At 50.1% G+C, this 23,062-nt stretch overlaps 1 protein-coding gene across 1 annotated transcript; it reads right to left on the bottom strand.

The window, feature by feature from the left end:
* Window positions 1–181: 181 nt before the first annotated feature.
* On the bottom strand, window positions 182–14,862 carry LOC121107032 (centrosome-associated protein 350-like). Its single transcript, XM_040649114.2, has 13 exons — window positions 14,641–14,862; window positions 14,464–14,547; window positions 13,891–13,934; window positions 12,999–13,092; window positions 12,476–12,545; window positions 11,366–11,892; window positions 10,151–10,249; window positions 7,045–7,173; window positions 5,974–6,686; window positions 5,515–5,606; window positions 4,291–4,961; window positions 3,815–3,914; window positions 182–434 (listed from the first exon to the last, which is right to left on the bottom strand). The coding sequence occupies exons 2-13, from the start codon at window positions 14,504–14,506 to the stop codon at window positions 182–184; spliced, it is 2,835 nt and encodes a 944-aa protein (XP_040505048.1). The 5' UTR covers window positions 14,507–14,547; window positions 14,641–14,862.
* Between the last annotated feature and the right edge of the window lie 8,200 nt (window positions 14,863–23,062).

Genomic DNA, 23,062 nt, shown 5'->3' with positions numbered 1-23,062 from the left:
GAAGCACTGAAGGCAAAAGCCAAAGCACTCCTATTGTATCTCTAGCAGAATGTATCTGTTAAATTGGACGTGACATTTGGGGGGACATTCATATATTCCTTCTTCACCTTCAAAATCCGGAGCACTCGAAATCTCCCCTCTCTCCCCACGAGTTTTTTAGACCTGCTAGATGGGGGTAATGCTAGCTGCTGATTCTCTCCCAGTAGCACAGGCAGCAGTCTTGGGGGGGCACAGAATAACCACACACCCACCCCGTGGGAAGCATCCCCTTACCGCAGTGCTGCTCAGCGCTGCCTTGAGCTCTGCAGGGCTGCAATGTGTGGCTGCCCGCCGTCCCCAGGCTCTCCATGCAGGGATGGCGTTGGGCGGCTGCCCCTCGATCCTGCAGTTCTGGAACGGCCTCACACCTCTGAGCTGCAGGGTCTGTCTGCAGGCTGTGTGGAGGTAACAGTTACTGAGAGAGTTTTGTGAGGTCAGGCATGGCTGTAAGCATCTGCTGAACTCAAGTATGGTTTATTTCATTTTAGCAAAGCTCTCGTTTACCTCATTTTGTTCAAGAGAAACAAAAGACCCACAGAAAAGTCACAGCTGCCCATATACACAACCCCTCTTCTTGCACCTCGGTACAGCCAGGAAAGCCAGAAGCACTCCTCATTGCCTGCGTTAGGGACTGCTCTGGAGGAGACGGCTTTGTTCTTCAAAACCAGCTTTGCAGTTCCGAAGCTTTATTTATTAGGGTTGCACTGTACATCACATGCCGCTGTTGGCACCTGGTTGCACAATGCAGCTCTGAAACTTGGCAAAGGTTTCCGAAATCTCTTTAGAAACTCAACGTCATGCTCTCTGTTCCAGTGTGCCTGGGACCTGTGCTGAGCATGGCTGTGGCCCACCTGAGACCTGTCAGTGCTATGTGTATTCCCATATTGCAGCACAGTGGTCCTGACCACACTCTCAGCCGACTGCTCTGCCTTCGTTTTTACCAATGATTATCTGAGCTGAACTAAATAGATTAGGAAGGCACGCAGGTGTGAAAATGGGCATTTACTGATCAAGCCTCAGCTTGGAAAGCAGGTGGGGGACACACGGAAATGGCGACAGATGTTTTCTTTTCCATACAGGAAAAAAAAAAAAAAAAAAGATTGTGGAAATTGTTTTTAATCAGCAATCAGCTTAGGGAAATCTCATTTCATTTTTCTTGTTAATAAGCTTTTCTTTGTTTGTCATGACCCAGAAACTGCTGGAACGATTAGCGCAGCCTCCACCAGGATGCCTTGGATGTGGTCTGCAGGAAGTGGGAGCGGGGGGGGCGAGGGAGAAAGAGGAGAGGCAAAAGGGATTTCTTACAAAGCAGTTCTAGCATTGGTCAGGCAAATACGCTGAGTAGTGTTTGTGCCTCTTTGTTGTGTTAGTTTTACAGTCAGTGCCACTTTGTCCTTTGGCTGTTGATAAATGTCTACGTGTGTTTGGGGAGGCTGTTACCAGGCTCTGAACATCGCTGGGAGGCAACACTTCGTACAAGAAGACACCGCACAACCAACAGTCCCTCTCCTCTAAACACAACCAGCTCTGCAGGGGGCACAAATCGTCCATAAATCAGCCCGGTTCCCAGGTGAGGCTCTTTGGATCAACACCACCCAAAGCCATGCAGGAGGAGCCGGCACCTGGCAGCCCCCCACCCTGGACACAGCACCTCCGTCTGCCCTCTGCTTGCTCTGCCTCAGGCTGTGAAGCAGCCCACAGCACTTCAGTGAATGAACTTATAGCAAAAGTGCTACGATCTCTTTGGCTCCCCAGAGACACGGAAAGAAACGCAGAGCCACTCCTATAGGTAACCGAACCAAAATAAGGATGAAATCGCATCAGCGTTTCGTGGCAGTTTGGAGAATTCCCATCAGTGAATCATTTGCATCAGCAACAAATCTCCGTCAGCCGCCTCTGCAGACTGCAGAGCAGCCGTGCATGAAATGGGAGCGTTTCTTATGGAAAGATGCACCTGTGGGACTGCCTGCATGAATATGAATCACTGTTTTCACAGCTCTAATGAAACATGTAAACACAAAACCGTGCTGTTGCAACCAGCTATGCTAAGGTCATGTTCAGGAGCGGTGATTTTGTAATGCTGGATGTTTTGTATTTGTGAATGAGGCTGGCAAACAGCTTAGAACAGGTGGCTTTGTTTAAATGAACTCTTGAAGGGAATATGCATGCCAACCAACGGCGGGCACGTAACACTATGGCAGCTAGCAACAGCAGAAGTCAGAACACAGATCCAATTCAACTGCCGTTATGGATTTACTGGTGGTTAAGAAAACACCAGCTGAGCAAGGAGCGCTGTGAGTCACCTACTGGTGTCCCATTGCTCCTCTCCCTGTAGCCTCACATCAGCACACGCAGAGGTTCAGACTCGGCCGTGGACTGCTGCAGTTGGCTCAGTCCCACGTGCAGGGATCTGTGTGCTGGGCAGAGCTGGGCCATCCTTACAGCACAGCACCTCCTCCTCCCCTCCCAGTGGGAAGATGGGGATGCAGCGGCCGGTCTGCTGCACAGATGTCCTTTTGGGTAATGCCTGTCCAGGTCATATTTAATCTCTGAGGGTTTGGGGGATTTATTCTCCAAGGGAGACCTCTCTGCAGGGGCTGTGTGGCCCTGCTGGGTCTCTGCCATTCTCTATCAGCCGGACAGGGAACGATCTGACCTGTGGGTGGTGACTGCTCTGAGCTAACGTGTCCCAGCCCTACAACCAGAGACATCCCACCTGGAGCAGCCACACACACAGGGCTTCACTACCTAAGAATACCAAATACATCCCAGCAAAGCATCCTCTGTCTACCACCATTTACATTAAACATTGAATTAACGTTGGCTGACTAAAAATAGCCGGTGTCAATGTGGTCCATCCTCCAAACTTCCTGCTTTGAAACACAATTCCCATAATTGCTGTGCTCTGTTAGAGGACAGCCGGCGTCTGTGCGGAGGTGTTGCTGCACATACACACAATCTGTGGAGCTGCTGCAAGCAGATTGGTTCGCCCACTTTTGGAGCAAAGTGAGGGAAAACAATTACTATAAATGACTTTATAGTATTCAGTTGATTAAATCACTCTTTAATCCCCTGCAAGAAGGAGATCAGTGGAGATTTAACTAGGTACTCATAAAGATAATCAATTTATTGTTCTGTCAATGCCATATGGTGAAATAGGGAGGTTTGCAGCCTGCCGGGCTGTGGACGGGGGTGAGATCTATGTGTTACTTCTCAGAAACCCTTCTGCTACAAAGCCTTTGTTATTACTCAGAAACATCCACAGAGCAGAACTGTGCTGTGTACTCTGTGTGCTCCCTATGGCTCTGATGTTTTGTGACAGCATAAAGCAGACAGAACTGTATGTAACCTACTTCAAGCATCACCCTCTGCATCAGCTCTCCCGAGGCATTTTATAGCATCACAGGGATCTTTCTGAGGTGCTCCCCTCTCCTGATCTACCAGTTGGTTGAGGAAGGGGTTCTGCTGAGCTCAGCCAGCTTTACTGCCCAACACTGCAGCACAGCTGGGAGCTGTGGGGGAAAACTTCTGTAGGGGAGATCCATCTCTTGGAGGGGAAAAAAAGAGAGACCGAAACTTTCCTATCAATCTTCCTGCCCTCTAAAATAGGTGGGTCCCTCTTTCAGTATATCTTGTGTCAAAATCTGCCTGCTTGGCAAATCTCTGGGCGAGGAGGAAGGAGCAGTCTGGCTCCAGGCTGAATTGGTGCTATTCATTTTAGCTGTGCGTGCGCGTGGTGCATTTAGCAGAGAATAATACATCCAAATTGGTTTACCTTCTAGCAAGGAACCCGTGAGATGGAGAGGCTGGGCTGGTTATTGGCTTTTCATGCAATAGGCTCATGTCCACTTCGGAGCCTTTATTCACCGGAAAACCTTTTAAAAAGACAAATGAAAGCATTTAATAAACATGCTCTTTGTAGAAATGAAATGCCCGTGCTTTGGCATCAATTCTCTGCCTGTTTAGAAGGGAGCACTTAACTTCCATATAGCTTCTCCTATCCACGGTATCTAAGGCTTTCAGCTCCTTTCTTAGTGCTGGGAAAGCCAGGCACCAGGAGGTGAAGCGACGTGTCCAAAATCAGTGACAAAACCAGATAACATAACAAGGTGGCCGTACAGATGAAGCAATGAAGGCCCGCTTCCCAGGGGCTGTCCCAAGACACCACGCTATGATGAGCATTCACAGCTATGAAAGCCCTGGGCCATGGTACCAGGAGTGTCCCTGTCTCATCTTACTGACGTGATTTACCTTCCAACATGCTGCTCAGGCTCTCCCCAGTGTTGAGATGTCTCTGCCTTATACTGTGTATGATCCATGGCCACTCTTTGCTCACAGCACTCCCACCAGACAAAGAAGCTATTTTCTTCTCTCTGTCCAGGTCTGCTGTTCCCTCAGTGCTATCCACAAGGCTAATCCTGGCTGGTCCATGACATTCCCTGTCTGATGGCACATGCAGCTCATTCAGATGTGGGGCTCCCATCAGCATCTGTACAGTCATTGTCCTGTCCTGCTCATCTTTGGATGCCTCTGGCTCAGAGACAGAAGATCCACTGAAAAGGTCCCAGGTTATCTCTGCTGATATTTTACCAGCAGAATCTTTACCACTGCTTGTTGCACTCAGCCTCTTAGTTGCCATCTCAATCTTTTCTGCAAGCTCCTTGGATAGGTTGTGTATGGCTTTCACTCGGTCCCATTTATTTCTATACGGAGAAAGGCCAGAAGTTGGGTCCTTGAAGTCTGTTTTTGTATCTTTCTGAGGAGGGGAAAAGCTCAGAGGAGTACCCAGCGCTGGGGGGGAGCAGTCCCTCAAGTCCTGACACTTCAGAGGACTGGGAAGCCAGGATTCAGATGCCGGTAGTACTGCAGAAGGTAATGCCTCTCTGCTTTTAAGTGATTGAATGGTTTCTAGAAGCTGATTCCTGTTTAAATAGAGGAGAGAAACGTCAGAAAAAAAAATCAAAACCCAAAACAACCCCTATAGAAACATCAGCTTTTTGCACTCAGCAGTATCCTCAGCTAAAGCACCTCAAAAAAAGAAAAAGAAACAGGTTTCTCTGTCTATACATACATTTGTCAAATGACAGACTGAGAGCAGAGCACAAAGTGCTGGCAAATAGGGGACGAGTTGGAGTCCTGTGTGGGGCTGATGAGGAATAGCAATGTAAGAACACAGATCATAGGAGCAGACTGCAGTGTTTGCCTGAACCTGCAGAGCCCCAGCACCCGCCTGCCCTGCTGCCCAGAAGCACTCCCATATGGCAGAAGCAGGCTGTGCATTGCTCAAACACTGCTGATAAAGCTGAGCACACAGAGCTCTGCAACCATTTTGGGCTTGGAGCAATGAGATTGAGGAGGTGAGATATGACGGGGGATTCGTCCATTGCTCTGGTTTTATAGCTTGCTGCAGAACACTATGGAAAGTGCACAGAGCTCGCTGGGAAGGCTTTCTGGAGCGCTGTCAGTGCTGAGTACCTGTGTCTGGGATCTCTGTGTAGTGCAGCATGGGATGCTTTTTCCAGCCAGGCCATGAAACTGTGCTTCAGGGTTCCACCGCTGGTTTGCTCCTGAAACAAGAGTTACCATTCCTGTGAGCAGTACATAGCGAGGCAACACGAGAGTGGTGGTTGGCTTTTGTTCCACTTAGTAATAGGCTCATTTAACCAGAAAAGCACACAAGCCAAACAACAAACCTGCTCTTTTTGCTGCAGCAATGGAGATTTCCAGGCTTTTGACCCCAAAGTCACGGGTTCCAGCCTTGCTAATGAGCACAACAGCTCTTGCCAGAATTAAAAGTTAATTGCTCTGTTTTTCCAGATAAAAATTCATCTCCACGACACTTCAAAGCACGTGCATGAAGTGCTTCGCCTCCTGCAAGGTGCTGCAGTGATCAGGGTTGAAGGGCTTTCAATCCACCACTCCTCCATGACTTACTTGCTCGAGTGTGTGCTGAGGACTTCCTTTGGCAGCAGCTGCTCCCCTGACGAGCTCACACGTCTGCTCAGAGCACGTTTTCTTTCCAAGAGCTTCTCTCTGTTTCCTGTATACTTCTTGCAGCCTCTTATTCCTCATTTCCACTGCCTGCATCACAGACTTTTTCTCTTCCAGCTTTTTTTTCCTTCTCTCTTCATTCTTCCTACACATGAACTCCTGAACGACGTCACGGCTGTAGGGGTGAGGTTTTTTAAGCTTTACCCTCCTCTTTGGAGGCTGTTCCAGGTTTTCCTTCTCAGGCCCTTTCTGCACAGGCGTCCATCTCCGAGGAGATGTGCTTTTCCCTCTGCGGATGCTTCCAGAGCTGCTGGCCTTGGCTCCAGTTGTTATTAATGCAGCCATTCTCTTTCCTGCACTAAAGGCAGAGGGAGCCATGTCCTGAGGTCCAGGTGAAGGCGGATGGTACTGCTGCAGAACCTTTCCCTTCATGGTATCTCCCAGGTGCCCGCTCTGCCTGAGGTCATCGTGGCACTGGCTTTGCAAATGGAGGCTCCTGAGTATTTGCTTTGCACCTTTGCTTGGTGCACTGCTGCTCCTTCCAGCAGGGCCGTGGTGGGGAGCTGCAAAGCTTTGGAATTCGGGGCTTTTCCCCGCAGGTTCGTTGTTCTTTTCTCTGGAGCTGTTCTCCATTGCTGGCATTGCAACATCGGGCCCTGCGGATGATTTGGAAAGAGCAGTGGTGTTATTTCTTTGGTGGTGAGACAACTCCTGCATCTGTGTGCATCTCACAGCACGCCTCCTACCGCGGGGCTGAGGACTGCTGTCAAATCCTCAGTGTTGCAGAGAGGAGACAAATCTCTGCTAATTTTAGCAGTGTCCAATTATACAAATGATGTAGATTGTGGCCCCTCAGAGTGTGGATAGAATGCAACATACAAGGGCAATGAAACTCACTCTTAAACCTCTTACACTTGCTTAGAATGACCTTGAAGCCATTTATTCCACAAACGGCCAACCACGTTTTTGTTTGTGTGCCAAAAACGAGCGGTGTAGCAGAGAGGACAGCAGTACCATAGGCATTTCCAGTGCTCTGCTCTTCAGCTCTGCTTCTCAGCTTTGGAAATGCAGGCGGTGGACCGAGCAGCTTCCTGGCTAACTTCTGACCTTCCCTCCATGCAGAAGCACCGGGGAGCTTTGAACCTGAAACAGACATGAGCGTTGGGGAGCATCGTTCCGTGCTGGTGGCTGCAGGTAGCTGCTGCTTGCTGGGTTCTGGTGGACCTGAGAGCTGGGAGGGTGTGATTCTCTGTAATTACATCAAAATCACTGGAGCAAACAAATCTGTTTTGAAACCGGTGAGGATCAGCAGGATGCAGTGTGGAGAATCAATGAATGATACGGGACAGGGGACCATGTATATATAATGCAAAAATAAACGATGCAGCACGCAGCACAAACAGATCATTCTTGCCTAATAGGTGGTGTCACATAATAGGCAACATTTATCACTGTTTTACTTCATAATTTCAGATTGCACTCACAGCACGCCAACATTCACACTGCCATAATTTTGTACCTACTGCAAACACTCCTCAAGCAGAAGGTGACTGAATGGAAAGTTATTTGCTATCTGCATGGAAGCTCCCTCCCCGCTTGAATTCTACCCTGCTAAAATATTCAAGCTTCTTTATAAAGGAAAGGTTTTACACTGAAACAGTTACCAGCCTCAGATCAAAGATGCGGATGAGTACTCAGCAGGAGCTATAAAATCAATTGACTGAGTCTGCTTTCCCCGATGCACATATCCATGTCTCGAGCTGTCAGAGCAGAGCACCTCTGAGAGCCATTTCCCACACAGGAGGCACTCTTGGAGGCTGACTGCTTAGCGGGGCTGTCCTTCCTTGCAGCTGCCAGGTGGGCACATTGCTGCAGTGATGGTGCTGGGCTCTGTGCTGTGGGCAATAGCAGTCACTGTCACTTCCAGCAGGAACCCAATGGGGCTCATCCCAGTTCTGCAGCTTGGGAGTGCAGCCCGAGGCACAGGGATGATGTTTGCCATCCCCTCTGCAGGGCTGAAGGCACATCCTACGAACACATGGGGCCTCCAAGGGGGATTGCACAGCAGATCTGTGACGTTCAGACAGCACAAAGCATGGGGGGAACTGCCAGAATCTGTTGGGCTCGGAGGGCTGAAATCCATCCGTATTTTTAAAGAAACACCTCTCTGTATTACTTTATTGTCTTATTCAGCAGTATTAAAAAGCAGGAGAGGCATTTGTTCACTACATCATCGTAGTTCATCGAATTATAGAATCTTCAGGGTTGGAAGGGATCTGTAGAGATCACCCAGTCCCACTCCCCTCCAATGAACAGCGACATGGAATCACAGAATGGCCTGGGTTGAAAAGGACCACAATGCTCATCCAGTTCCAACCCCCCGCTATGTGCAGGGTCACCAACCAGCAGACCAGGCTGCCCAGAGCCACATCCAGCCTGGCCTTGAATGCCTGCAGGGATGGGGCATCCACGGCCTCCTTGGGCAACCTGTTCATTGCGTCACCACCTGAGTGAAAAACTTCCTCCTAATATCCAACCTAAACCTCCCCTGTCCCAGTTTAAAACCATTCCCCCTTGTCCTATCGCCATCCACCCCCATAAGCACTCTTACGTGCACACTTCCATCAGGTTGCTCAGCTCCTCTAAATGCAGCAGACAAACACATCTGTAGCTCTAACAATGCACATCGCTCCTAACAACCCACACTGCACCGCAGTGCTTCCTCCGAGACCCTCCTTATCCATGCAGTGTTTTACTCACACCAAAGTTTGGGAGCAGCCTGACTTGCTGATGAAATCACTTACCAGAAGGAAATCTTTCCATTTAAATATTCTCCAGTGTTGGCTTTTTTTTCCCCCCCTATCTATGAACAGATGAATATTTTATAGCCGCTGTGACTTAATTTTTTGTTAACTACAGCAAATTTATAATTCATCAAATTCCGGAGTACTTTGGCTCTGACCCCCGACCCCTCATTCATCTCCCATCGCTCTGCCTCGGCTCTTCCACTGACAGAAACTAATAGCCAATAAAGGCGCCGTGACACTGGCAGTTACAATGATGAATGTTTCATGTGGCACGGCCCTATTATGACCCACTCTCAGAGGAAGACCAAGCCATTTTTCAAACAATCCATTAGAACATAAAAAAAAAAAAGGCAGGGAGAAGGAAATGATTGTATATTTCATGCATTTTAAATAGGACTTCGGTAGCAGAGTGCATGATGCAGCTGTACTCCTCATTTCATCTGTATGGCGTGAGATAACTCGGACTTCTTTTGCCTTCTGTTTGCCAGAAGTTATACATCTGTCCCCTTTGAGCAGCACTCCACTGTTTGCCCACCAAGTTGGAATGCAGCCATTCCCACTGCAGAACGATGGCACCGAGGAGGGGGCGTTGCTCCAATCGTTCCAACCTGCCTTGGAAACACCCTTCCAGCAAAGCCATGGAGGAGCACGTGGTAACCTCACTCCTGCTGCTGTTGTAGCAGGGCTGCATTCCCCGTGTCCTCCCGGCCCCTGTGCTGCAGAATGTGCCTTTTAGTGGCAGTCTGAGCTCAGCTGGGAGCTCAGTGGGTGACAGACTGTTCTTCCCACCGAGGACACGCGGCCCGTTTTCTATTTCTGGTTATTTTTAATCCTGGCAGAGCCTGGAATTCAACTGCCGGAGGCAACGGTGTGTCAAACACTTGAAGGTCATTAAGGCTGTTCTTAGATGACACCTGTGGGCATTGGTGTGACCAGCAGAGAGCCTGGGGAGGGCACCTGGCAGCAGCTGCCAAATGTTACCCAAAAGCCAATGTAAGAATGGGGCAGCAGGTGGCCCTGTGTGACCCCCCGGGGCCTCGGCATGCTTCATGTGCAGCCAGCCCAGAAACAAAGCCCTGCATCCCTGTGCTGCCTCTGATCACCTTCTGCCTCCTTGGACAAATGCTCACTTCTGTCTGTTCCCTCTGTGGTTTTGTTTCTTGCTTTACATAACCAGGCTCTGCTCCTTGGCTGAGGCTCCCAGGATTTGGCATCATTTTAATAAGCAGATCCAAACTTTGGCAGGTGTGCATGCAGGTGTCGTTATCTCTGCTCCATCAATCCGTGCCATTTCCCATGAGTTTCATTCTTACCTTCACACACCGCTGTTCTCCCCAGAGAAGAGGAGCTGGGCAAGGGCTGCTTCTGGCTCTGTATTTGAGTCCCCCGTGCTGAGCCACTCCTTCTTGGGTCTTCAACCAGGAGGAAAAAACGGAGACAAGAATTCGTGTGAAGCTTATATGAGAAGTCAGTAAAAGGCCGTGTCTGGCAAAGCAGCTGCGCCGTTATTTTCAGTGGCAGAGCACAGATGGAGCAGCTGAACAACCTGAACCTGAACGGAGTGTGTGGGGCTGTGGATCTGCTGCCTCCGAGGCTGCTGCAGTTGGGCACGTTTACCACTGCCCTGATAGCTCCCTGACAGTTACGGGCAGGGATTTGGTTGAAAACAAAACAAATCTGCCTTCCTGCTGGGCACCCACCAGAGGCTGAGCGGGGCTCAAAGCACTGCCTGTGTCAGCTGGGAATCGGCACAGCATGAGGCTGTGCTCCCAAAGGTGAGCTCTGCTGAGTGCTCTCATCCGTCAGTGGAAAAAGTGTGATGGAGCAGATGTGAGGGAAACACCCCTGGAAGCTGGTGGTGTGTGACAGGGATGGCAGTGCCCAATGAATTAACACTAATGCTATTACAGCAATAAGATTTATTATGGACAGCTTTTCAGCTCCTCTTCCCTAGTCCGGCAGAGCCTCAGTAATCCCATTGCCTGAAGCTTGATGAGGGGGTGTGCAATGGGATGGAGTCCAGCACAGGGCCATGCTGGATCCCATCACTGCACACAGCACCCCGAGAGCTGCACTCACACCTACCCAGGAAAGCAGCTGTAGGTAAGTGGTACTTCAGGCCCAAACTTAGCAGCAAAGCAGGATAAGGAATTCTAATGATATCTGCTTTTAGATCCATGCTAGTTCCACTGAATGAACTGTTAAATCCTCGGTAATGCCTCTGAGCTACACAATTCCTGCTTTAAGTACCTGTGATGCCTCTCTGCACTGCTGTGCTATTATTTCCCATGTGCTTATGCCACTCACGTTGTGCTTTCTGCCTGGCAAAACGTGTGGGAGATGGGAAGCTCCGTGCAACCAGCAAAGATGAGAGCACAGCCTTCCATGGGCTGAGAATCATTAAAGGTTGGAAAAGACCTCTAAGCCCTCGAAGTCCCACTGCCAGCCCATCCCCACTATGCCCACTCAGCTTCTCCTGCAGAGCTTTGCTGCAAGGGCAGTGCCATCCCATGCCTTGTGCCACTGACCTCTGGGACGTGGAGCAGGAGGGGCGTGCACCCTGCACACCTTTCTCTTCAGGGGTCTGTCCTGAAGCAGCTCTCGAGCACGGGATGCAGTCAGGCACTTCTGCTCCTGAGAAGCTGCTCGCTGGTTTTGCTTCTGCTCCTGGATTTTCTTCTTGAGCTGCTCTAACTTCTTCCAGGATGATTTTCTCCGCAGCTCCTCCAGCTTCTGGTCGCTGGGGCTGCTGGCTGATGGGAGGTAGTGCACAGGGAGCAGGACAGCCATGGGGACAGGGGCTGAGATCTGACTGCTCCCTGCCAGGGGGCAATGCGTGTGATGTGGGGAGCAGAGATGTTTTCCCTTTTGTACCTCATGACCTCCTGAGTCTGTCCGCTCTCTGAAATCCTCTCTTGGGCTGTGTTCAACGGGCCGTGTCCCATTTGCAGCCCACATCCTGGCTGGTGCTGTGGGTGGGCATCCCCCAGGGGACAGTATGGCCACGGGTAGTCCGGGGCTGGCAGCACAGCTCCCATGGAAGCAGGGCTGGGACCTGGCAAGGGACAGAGCAGCACAGTTCCTCTTTCTTAAAGAACAGAACAACAAGCCTGGATAGGCACAGAATCACACAGAATCACAGGATCACCAAGGCTGGGAAGGAGCACTGAGATCACCCAGTCCAACCATCCACCTACCACCAGTATCCCCCCAGCAAACCATGTCCCTTAGTACAACATGTGAACACGGGGTATTATTACATGACACACGGGTGGCAGTTGAGCTCCCAGAAGGCATTCTGCTGGTGATGTTGGTTTGTTCACAGGAGCAGCGTTTTGTCTGCTGCCAGGAGTTGGGCAAATGAAGATAAAAGCAGGAACTGCAAAGGGAACTGTGGTCTGATGAGTTGCTATGAGCACGGACTGAGGCAGACATTAATGCAGGGAGCTGATGGAAGGGCTGCTTCCACTGACGGAGTGCTCAGCGTTCCTGGGGGTGGGTGACCTGGTGACGTTTGTATTCCTTTCATAATGAATGGTAAGGTGCCAAACAAGTCCTGCACCCTGGAATTTGAAGCCCATTTCTGTGTGCCTCTGCCGCCCCATCCCCACGTGCTGCACGCTGAGGTCATTACCCACCTGCAGGACACAGGACCCTCACTGCTCTTTTTCTCCTTCAGAGCTGTTTCATCTCTGTTTCTCTCTCCATCTGCAACAGTAACAAAGTTATGTCAATATTAGGAAATTGAAACAGTTCTCTTTCCTGGGAGGCTTCTCCCTTTGGACACCTTCTCTCATTCAAACAGCTTCAAAGGAAGAAAAGGCATCCATGTGCAAACCCACAAGCCCCAGCCAAGCTCAGAGTGCATCAGCCCATCATTTAGTTTCTAAGAGTCTCACGGAATGTGGGTAAGCCGCCTGCTTTTTTGTCTTATCCCATTTTGTCAACAGGGAAAGACCTTGGAGGTAAAGCATGAGCAGCTTCTGCTTTGCCGCAGCCGGTGGGCAGCAGCGCTGCACCCTTTGCAAAGCGGGGCTCCTCGTGCCCTGTGCAGCTCTAGCACACAGCAGAGCAGAAGGCACTCTTCCCTCAGCCACATTCCCCTCCTCCAGCACCAAGCTGCCCCCAGGCTCTCCACTTCCCCGGTAACTCAGAACTCACCAAAGCTTTCTCCATGCCGAAGCTTTCCCCCGGCCGCCTGCGAGTTGGCACAGCTCCGCTTTTGATGACAAAATTTGTTTTCAATCCTTTGTAGCTGTGAAAAGACAGATTTTCTCTTTTGAAAGGAGACATATGTTTTTGTTCGTGGTAGCCTTTTGCTGGCATACAACCCTCTGATTAATTTTGCAGCTCCCAGTTACTGGGTAAGCACTGGCATGCCTGAGCATGTTCCAGGTGGTGCTTCCTGCAGTTGGAAGGAATGCCACTGATGGGGAAGGTAAGGGGTGAAATCACCTTTCTCTCCATTACCTGCACTCTGCCTGTATGTCTGCCTCAGACCTTTACCAGAGATGTTCTGCTGACTTTAAAAAGCAGCTTAAGCTTGAAGCCACTGCTGCCAACAGCGAATGCAACAGCACGATACCAGCGTCAGGTCTGGGCTGTGCAACCAGCACTGTGCTGAGATAATGTTGTCTGCTCATCCTCTCCATGGCTATGGCTGCAGCTGGTTGCACCCGATGGGAATGTTATGGTGTTCCTTACTGAGAGGACAGTAGGACAGGGAGAACTCAGAGGATGTCGCAGCTCAGTGGGTGTCAGCTGCTGCTCTGCTCAGGGCTGCACCACAAGCAAGGCAAACCTTCCTCTGTTCTCGTCATTCCTGTGAAAAAGCTTCGTGAAATTTGGCAAGATGCCTTGCTTTGCTCCTTATCCCCTTTCGGTCACGCAGTGGGTGATGGAAGAGGTCGTACACTCATTGCAAAGGAGCAAACCAAACAGCATAATAGCATTGCTTTCAATTACACTAGGAGAGAATCCTGCAGAGAGGGTGCACAGGGATGTGGCAGAGGGCACTACATGTGACAGCTAATATTCCCTGCAGCACACGTACCACTGCTTTGGCTTCCTGAAGACTGTTCCAAGCCAGGGCCACATCTGTGGAAACAAGAGATAAAACAATGTTTTAGCATCCCTTTGCCTCTGTCTTCATTATAGCCAACTTCCCCCCATGCTCAGCTCTGAGTGGATCACAGAGCTGGCGGCTGAAATGCAGAACTGCTCCTGGAGCACTGAGCCTGGGCTGTGTGTGTATGTCATGTTTTCAGTGTGTGATGAGCGCTGTCGGAGCTGATGCTCTTGAAGCCATGTTACACCTTATTCAGCAAAGCCTGCACTGACATTTGCTGGTAGTTCTTGTCTTCAGGCTGAGGAGCACTCCCAGAGCAGCTCTCGCTGTTAGAAAGCAGCAGGAAATAGGGAGCTGCGTGTTGTTCCAAGAGCTACAAGCACTGATTTACAACAGTCTGACGCTTGCAAACTGCAAAGTATTGCTCCCTTGTGTGTGCAGACGTGCAGATTAAAAGGAAACCTTTCAATAAGCAAGAAATCCTTGGTATGAAATAAAGTTATCCAAGACTGTGACTGTGACTGTGGAGAGGAATGCAGAAGCGCGTTACCCACGTACCAGACAGAGGAGTGGAGCCTCCAGATGCAGAACTGCTGTCCATCCCTCAGCTGTGCTACAGTTCTGCTTGCTTGAGATCCACGCCTGCAACAATCACCCAAAAGGACCACTCGTTGCTTTCCTTTTAGGTCTTCATTACACCCATATCTATTTTCACTCATTCTGCTTAACACTTACCTTTTGTGGCCTCATCCATGCATGGAACAGTGTCCCCTGAGGAGCAGGGAGGAGGTGGAAACGCACCTAGAGGAGCACATCAGAGGGGATCTGTGGAAGAGCTGGAGCTGCTCTTCAGCAGCAAATCCCCGCAGCCACTTCCAAAGGGAGCTGCGAGAAAGAGCTCAGCACCGAACACCCCATCCTTTGCTGCTTCCCGGAGCTGAGCCGCATGCGGGCACCAGTTCCCTGGCACCGGATCCTCCTCTGACAGCGGGGCCAGGCCGCCCCTGCCCTGCCCACGAGCTCTGGGAGGCGCAGGGCCGTCCCCAGGAGCCCCGCACCCTGCCGGCACCGCCGCACCTTTGCGCTCTGGGCGCACGGCCACAGCGGAGGCAGCGCAGGGAGAGAGCGCTGGGAACGGTGGGGAAAACAAACAGCAATGAGAGGAGCCCGGGGCTGATCTCAGCTGGCACGTTTGTGGAGAGAAGCCAGCAGCTTTCTTGGCACAGCCCTGCGTGCATCCCAGGGCGCTGTGACGGGTAAGGTTCGCCACCGCTGCGGGTGTGACTGTTTCTTTAGTGTCACGGTTGTTAAGTTTCAGCGCTTGGAATCCGAGGGCAAAACGTTGTGGTTGGCGCTGCTCCCTCCTCACTTTTCAGTTCGTGCAGCAAACAGCAGAGGGCAAACTCCGACCGCAGAAAGGGGACGGAGCGCTCAGCGCTGGGATGCTGTAGGGGGGTGGGGGGGTGGGGTTATACCAGGACAACCCAGGAGGGCAGCGCTGACACCTGAGCAAAGCCAACCCTGAGCAAAGCCAACCCGGAGCGGGTGGCAGCAGGAGCGCCCTTTGCTCCTGCAGTGATCATTCTGCCCTCCCTTCTGTGCTCAGCCTTTATGCAGAGCAGCTCCCGGCTCCACGTGCTGTTGGTGCAGTGATGCAGGGCACATGGATGTGATAATAAAGACAAGCAAAGAAGGGTAAAATCATTTCTTGTTTCTCTGCAGCAGTAACCACCAATTGCTGCTGTCAGGGGTTGAATTTCCATCAGCACACTGAGGAAAGAAGTTGTACCTTTGGGTCCCACCTCACTGCAGAGCAAAGCTCAGCAGTGCTCTGTTCCATCGGCATGTTGGTTCGTACTGACTGCCTCTTGTTTCTGGGTAATATCCTCAGTTATTTCTCCGTGCTTTATAATTGTACAGATTTGCTTGAAGCAGCAATGTCATACTGCAAAGGTTCGTTATTACTGGAAAGTGCTCAGATGGTGAGGCAAGATACTGACACCACATCCTTTCATCTGCATGGATCCCTGTGGTCTCTAGAGAAGTTCTCTTGAAGAAGCAGACTTCAGCTGCTAATCTAATGAATGTCACTGCAGTCTGTGCTCAGATATTACCGACGTTTCAGCTTTCCAAGTCTAACCAAACAAGGAATTCCTGAGCTGCAGACTGGAGTCACAAAGCTCCCACTTTGAGCTGTTCCAAGCCAATGTTTTGGCCTGATTAGAGGTTGCAGTGCTAGGAATGCAGAGCTCGGCCAACGGAGAGCCACAGCTACTCGGGTGTGCCGATAAGAGCTGTAATTGCAGGGTCCATGGGCAGCCGCAGTGCTGAGTACACGTGCAGGGAGAGCGGACAGAACAGCAATGTGAAACCTTGGCAGCAGGAGGGCAGCCTTCAGCAGAGGTTTGGGAAGTGGGGAAGCTGGCAGTAAGTGGGAAAGCCCTGGGTCTGCTTAGGCTGGGGGCCCTATGTGGGGCAGCAGCACAGGCGCTGTGCTGGGTGGTGCTGTGTCTCAATTTGCTCGGGTTGGGCTGGCATCGCTGCTGGCACTGCTTCTTCTCAGCAAGCTGTTGGAGCCGACGAGAGCCAGGAGAAGACAGATTGCCTGCGTGTTGTACTGCACATCTTGGAGTGTTAGACCACAAATCTGCTGAGAGCTGAGGAAGTGAAACCTACGTACCCTTGGGCCAAATCCCACTTCTGCAGAGCGTGAAACTCCGGGGCAGGAGCCAAGTGGGAGCCCAGGTGGAGAGGAGCAGATCCTCGTGGGTTTGTATTCCAGGTCTGTATGAGCAAAATGAATCAGTCCTGTATGGCTCTGTCCTGAAGACTGCACAGCTGCTGCCACATGTAACGAAGGCAGAATTAGGCCCTGTGTTTTCACTCACATGGCATTTATGATGCATTTGCCTTCAGACACCAAACTTCTCCTGCAGGTGTTCTCAGACCGTCACCCGGCAGCTGCAGTGGACTGAGGGCTATTGTGAACATGGAGGGACTCCCACAGAAGTCAGGAGAGGGTTTTTCAGGCTGGGATATGGGGACGTTTCATGTCACTACGAACCCACCGAGAGAGATGCTGAACTCCCCCTGCATGGTGTTATCCCACACACGGCAGCCTCTGCATTATCCCCATCACAGCTCATGCCTGCTCTCAACAGGTACACTGACATGCACTGACACTGTTCAGGAAACATTTAAACCAATGACCCACAAGGCCATGCAGAATTCAGGAAGTGAGCATTTCTGTGAACCAAAACCAGAAATTCCTCCCAAGTCTCCGTGGTTTGAAACTGCTGCATATCACACAGATACAGTTTTGTCCACCAAATAGACCCCGCGGGTCCCATAACCTCATCCAGAGAAGAGGAAAGAAAACCGAACCTTATTTTTTTCCTGGCGCCCGACTGAAGAGCTCATATTGTCAACCACTTCTCACAGACATTCTCAGTTAGCAAACAATCACGGCACAAACGTAGGCTTCGATTGCAAGCTGACGTGACATGAACGTTGCAGGAAGCATATGGTGGGAAGAGGCAGCTGATGAAAAACTGCGTACCATCCTGAGTCTGACAGCTATGGGCTGCGCCCATTGAAATCCATGGCAGAACGCTGGCTGGGTTTAAAAGGGACGTTAAAGACACTCAGTAAATAGGGGCCTGATTTGAAGCTGCAAAGAACTCAGGCCATACTGCTGCATATTGAAGTCATTTGGGAAGGTTCTTATTCTTCAAACCAGCAGGAAAATAAGACTGAGATAAGCAAGCTGCTCCATCGACGATGCCGTGCTGCCTCCTGAGATGAGACACACATTGCTTCTTCAGCAGGTGATGCTGTGGAATAGCAGCACTCATGCACAGTGCTCGGAGATATATGGGGATGAGCCCAAACCTGGCTGCAGAATTTCTGCTGATGGCACTGAAGCATCTCTTCCAATCCCTGCAGCTCATTCTGTTTCCCATCTTGTTAGCAATAAGCAGACACGTTCCCCATGGTCTGTGCCATGCATTCAGGTCACACCGAGTGCTGTGCAGTGAGGTGCCAGATGCAATGGGAGGTCACCATGGGGCTGCCCAAGCCTGGGGAGGGATGCACTGCAATAGAGACTGCCTTTCTTTGCAGTGATTACAGCAGAAGCACAAAGGAAAAGCACAAATGTCAAGCTTGTGTTTTTGTATTGATGCCCTGAAATAATAAGTATAACACATATCAGCCAAGAAGTGTATCTTCAGAAGATCTGGGTTTTATGTTGCATGTCAAATGATGTCTGGAAAGGGGCAGGTGTTCTCTTGATGTGATTATATATAAATATATATATATATATCATGCAGTTACGGGTGAAAAGTGTGTTAAGGCAGAAATAGGTATTCATGGACTATTTTTTCTTCCCATCCATAGGAGATGTGAATGGAATCAGAAGCAGAGGATGGGAAGGCTGCCTGCACTGTGCAGAGGAATGTGGGAGAGCACACGATTGCCGTGGAAACCAGCTATAGTAAATGGAGCTCTTCAGCTGCAGGGGAGGATTTATAGCACCAGGCAATTTAAATCAGCCATCCGCAGGTAAACTGGCACATTTCACTGCACATCATTGTCTCCGTGCACTGTAAAAGGGAAAAAGAAGGGTGGGTGGTAGGGGAGAACTGCAGGATTACGAAGTTAGAAAAACCCACAGAAGCTGCTGCAGAGGTTCTCGTGGTTTGGGGTAGAGGCTGGTCCTGGCATGCAGGGGGCAGGCATGTGTTCCCTGTGCACTGAAGAGGAGCAATAGGTGCAAGGATGCTGCAGACCTGTGTGTCAGAGTTGGGCACTGCTCACCTGTCTGATCCTGCTCCCACCTGAGGCAGTGGTTAAACACGACTCACCTGGAGCCACCTGGGGCTGCTGGGCTATCCAGCTGCTACAGAACTGCACGGATGTAAGGAATGTGCCTTATTACCACCCCTAGTGATGACACTCCGAATCTCCTGACTCATTGGATTTGGGGTGGTTGGATTTAAGTATGCAGTTCAGTATGCAGCCAGGTGTATTTGTGGCACTGAACATAACGTACCAAAGACTGTGTGCTCTGTAATTGTGTTCCACTGCCCTCCACTTTTTGTTCTAAGTTACTTTGTTCTGCTCCAGCCTTTCAGCAAAAATGTAGCCTTATTATTGATAAGATTAATCTATATGGAGATAAGTGCAAGGGAAAATAGGTACTAGCTGCTTACTCATCTCCAGTGGAAAACAAACATGGCATATTTGAAGGCTAAATTCACTGCTGATGCAGCTGTGTTACAGTAATAGATCTCTTTGTGCAGGTAGGGAAGCTGACCCCAAGGAATCACTGTTACACTGCAGCAGCGTTGGTGGGCACATTACCATTGGTGATGGGCTGAGGTTTAGAATTGGTGATCTTGGAGGTCTTTTCCCACCTTTCTGATTCTCCGATTGCCTTCGCTGAGAGAATGAACCAATGCTGAACTCCTGGAAATGATGGATTTGTATTGCTGAGCCCATGAGACCAAGGAGCCCCATCACTGGACTCGTTTCACTGTGCTCTCTGGTAGAAAGGTGGTGAGTTTTCAGAGACCAAACCTCATGCAGGTGAAATGTGCTGTCCTGAATGTAGCTTGGACTGGAAGAGCTCCTGGATGTGATGCGTGTGTTTCTATGACAACATCATTTAACAGATCTCCAAAGCCAAAAGCAGCAGCCAGGAGGTGGGCACACGTCCTGAGGAGCAACACCACTCCCTTGGCTCCCATTGCTTTTCTGAGGACAGGGAAGGGAAGGGCTGGCACTGCTCTGCACCGCTCCCATTCTCTCACCCAGAACCACTGCTCTGCTCCCTTCCTGGCAGCCAGCACAGCCTCCAGGCTGCACTCCACAGAGGACACACACGTTTGGTCTCCGTGGACAACTTGAACAGACATTCACATTCATTTGGTCCCGTAGGCCACACAGGCTGCTAATCACACTGTGTGATCGATACTTCAGTGCAAGTCACAATAAAAACACGAGCAGCATGTCAGCCACAGCGCTGAGATCTGCCAGCCTGGGGAAAATAGCAGATATCAATAGATAGAACTAATTGATATGTCAAATAAGAAGAGTGGCTTTACAGGTGACAGAGCCAGGTTGTTCAATTGCAGCCCTAATGTGAAGAAAATGCTCTCACCCACTGAATGCTGCATCAGACCCAGAGCTCGTGTCTGAACTGCAGCATATCTGAGCTCTTGTTCTGGGTGCCAGCTAATGGAGAATGCACTGGGTTCCTAATAGGGTGGTGGTCTTACTGTTTAATTCCCTACATTTCAGCATCACACCTTATTGCTACTCTGCCATGGCATTCCCAGTACCAAGAGCCTTCTCACCGCTCCTTCATTTTAGCACGTGCTTTCTCATCTTTCTTCATCTGAGCTGTCCATTGGTGATGTTTGGCTGTGTGCAATGCATGCTCCAAAGTGTCCCTCTCTACAGAGCAAACAACCCCAAACTCACCCATTGGTTCTTACTGTTATTCAAAATTTCTCCAGGTAATTGATACAAGCACTGGATAACATGGAACTGAGCACAAATCTTTTAGGACCCACCAGAAATTCCTCTGCTGGATAATTACTTCTGGACGCATGCTACCCAGTGTTCCATCCATTTAATACAAGCTACATTGATTTTGTTAAGCACTATTTTTAACAGAATGTCATGCAAGATTAAGTCAACTGCTTTGCAGAAGTCTACGTTTATTATTTCAGCCGAATTACCTTTCTGAGCTGAATTATAATCTCTTTTGCTTGTTTGATGAGCAGTTCTGTGGAGCGATGGATTGATGTTCCGTGGCCCTTCCTGCTGTGTCCTGTATCATATCATAGAATGGCCTGGCTTGAAAAGGACCACAATGCTCATGCAGTTCCAACCCCCTGCTATGTGCAGGGTCACCAACCAGCAGCCCAGGCTGCCCAGAGCCACATCCAGCCTGGCCTTGAATGCCTGCAGGGATGGGGCATCCACAGCCTCCTTGGGCAACCTGTTCCTGTATGTGCGGATCAGTATCAGACTAACAGGTTTAGTGGGGAAATAATGGTGGTAGATGAATGGTTGGACTAAATGATCTCAGAGGTCTTTTCCAACCTTAATGATTCTGTGATTCTATGGTGTCAGTATCAGACTAAGAGGTTTAGTGGGGAAATAGTGGCAGTGGATGGATGGCTGGGGAGGTCTTTTCCAACCTCGGTGATTCCATGATTCCATATGTGGGTCATCTCTGTTGCTCTTCTAAAATACTTCAGTTCACTTTTAGTCTCCTTTCAGGCCTTTGAAACCTCTCTTCTGCTCTTTTTATTTGCACAGAGATCAGCATTACTGGTGCAGAGAGTGTGCTGTGCGCCAGTTATCATTCCTAAAATGGGAATTATTACTCCAAGAAATCTTTTCTTTAACAGCAGCATTTAGGCTGTGGCTTCAGCTCTCAGCACACTGTGCTTCCTGCCATGAGAGCTGCTCAGGGGCTGCAGTGGTTGGTGACACAGCACAGTGAGCCGCCCCCTTCCGCAGCTTCCACCCCTTGTTCTCACTCATCGGCTGCTAAAGCACAGAGAAGTGCTGTCAGTTACATGAGAAGGTTTGGAAGTTTGGCCAAGCAATGCAACTGAAGCACAAACATTGACAATCTGTTTTGAAAACAAACCCAGACACACTTGTATTTGGTGCCACTGCCAGCTGTCGCTGTTTAAAAAGGAAAGAAAGCCCCCATCAAAGGTGAAAATCTGTGTTTTCCCATGGGCTTTCAAGCAGAACAAAAGATCACTTCTGATTTGGAATTACTTCCCAGCATTCCAGCAGGAGAAACTATTTGCCCGTTGACAACTGGAAACTGGAATTGATAGAGCAATCCCTTTGCCATCACCGTAACCACCAGCTGATGGAAGTAGGAGCCCTGGGTTATGTGCCAAAGCCATACAGCTCCAACCCAATGCCTCCAAGAAAAGCCTCCTGCTGCTGTTGTTCAGTTTCTGTTGCCTCAGGACCAGATTCAGAGGAAGAAAGGAGTGCAAAGACCCTCAAAAACTGCAGTTCTTTTCCAGGTCAGCTATTCTTTCTTTTCTCTTCCCCCGGAGGGGTAGCTGGGCATGTGTTTCCATTACTTCCATTTCACACAGCAGCACCAGGGGCGATACTGCACTGAAACTGCCCAACGCTGCACTGCCCATCAACTTCCAGCCCCACGTCCAGCCAGTGCTGCAGACACGAGTGCTGTTCTTAATGCAATCCTGTTAATTATAAATCTGCCTCTCTCACCTCTCCCTACGCTTCTGCTTGCATTAGGAGCGTGCTCAAAGAAGGATGCTACATCTGGGGTACTCTGTGGGGTACAGTGGTATTACAGGTGCCGCTCATTAGTGTATGAGTAATTGATGCCCCTACTCCTGTTTGGGATGGTAGGGTCTCTTTGCCCCAATGTTTTCCTCATTGTGACCCTACATCTTCAAAACTACTGCCTTGCAGTCAAACCTGTTGAAGTGGAGATGGGGGTTAACAGACAGACCATGGGGAAAGAGGCAGAAAATGCCCATATGCTGTGACCAGCTGTGCTTCCTCCACGAGGAGCCATCCCAAAAAGGGTGTGAGGAACAGAGAGCACAGCCTGCTCGTCTTTAGAGGCAGCCTTTAAAGGAACCAAGGAAATGGCAAACTTCTTCTGGAAAAAAAAAGGCTGAGTAATAGCAAAGTGCTCCCAGAACGTACCCGTCTGAATTAAAAGGAATAAAAGACATTCTGAGGTGATGGCATTTCATTCCAGCTGTTGCTAACAAGAGCTGGCGATGAGACCGCGCCGGTTCAGCAGTGACTTCAGCTTGGGTCTGTCTGTGCTGGGAGTCTGAATCACGGCGCTCTTCTTGCACATAAACCCCAGCAGAGGCCACCAACAAGCTGCTTCCTGAGCCGCGGGAAGGCTGCCAGCTAATTAACGGCGATGGGAGAGCCTCGGAGGGAAGGCTGGCTGAGCGGAGTGTGTGTGTGTGATGAAGACATCGAGGCAATGGGGGGGGATGTTCCTGGAGATCCATATATGCTCTGCACAGCCTGCTCAGCACCATCCCACTGCCATTCCCTCCGCTTTCTGTAGCATGGCTGTCCCTGCCAAGCAGTAGAGCAGAAGTTAGAGCTGCTCAGT

This window comes from Gallus gallus, chromosome 17 (genome assembly GCF_016699485.2).
Source record: "Gallus gallus isolate bGalGal1 chromosome 17, bGalGal1.mat.broiler.GRCg7b, whole genome shotgun sequence".
In the NCBI taxonomy this organism is placed as follows: Eukaryota; Metazoa; Chordata; class Aves; order Galliformes; family Phasianidae; genus Gallus; species Gallus gallus.
The sequence above is the reverse complement of the archived record's forward strand: the minus strand, read 5'-3'. Positions and strand labels throughout refer to the sequence as shown.

Excerpts from the sequence above, each read along its gene's own strand:
- LOC121107032 (XM_040649114.2), bottom strand. The coding sequence starts at position 14,506 with ATGGACAGCAGTTCTGCATCTGGAGGCTCCACTCCTCTGTCTG. Across the intron at positions 4,962-5,514 it reads CACAGAGATCCCAGACACAG|GAATCAGCTTCTAGAAACCA; the intron begins GTACTCAGCACT and ends CTATTTAAACAG. Across the intron at positions 3,915-4,290 it reads CCTGAGCAGCATGTTGGAAG|GTTTTCCGGTGAATAAAGGC; the intron begins GTAAATCACGTC and ends TCTTTTTAAAAG.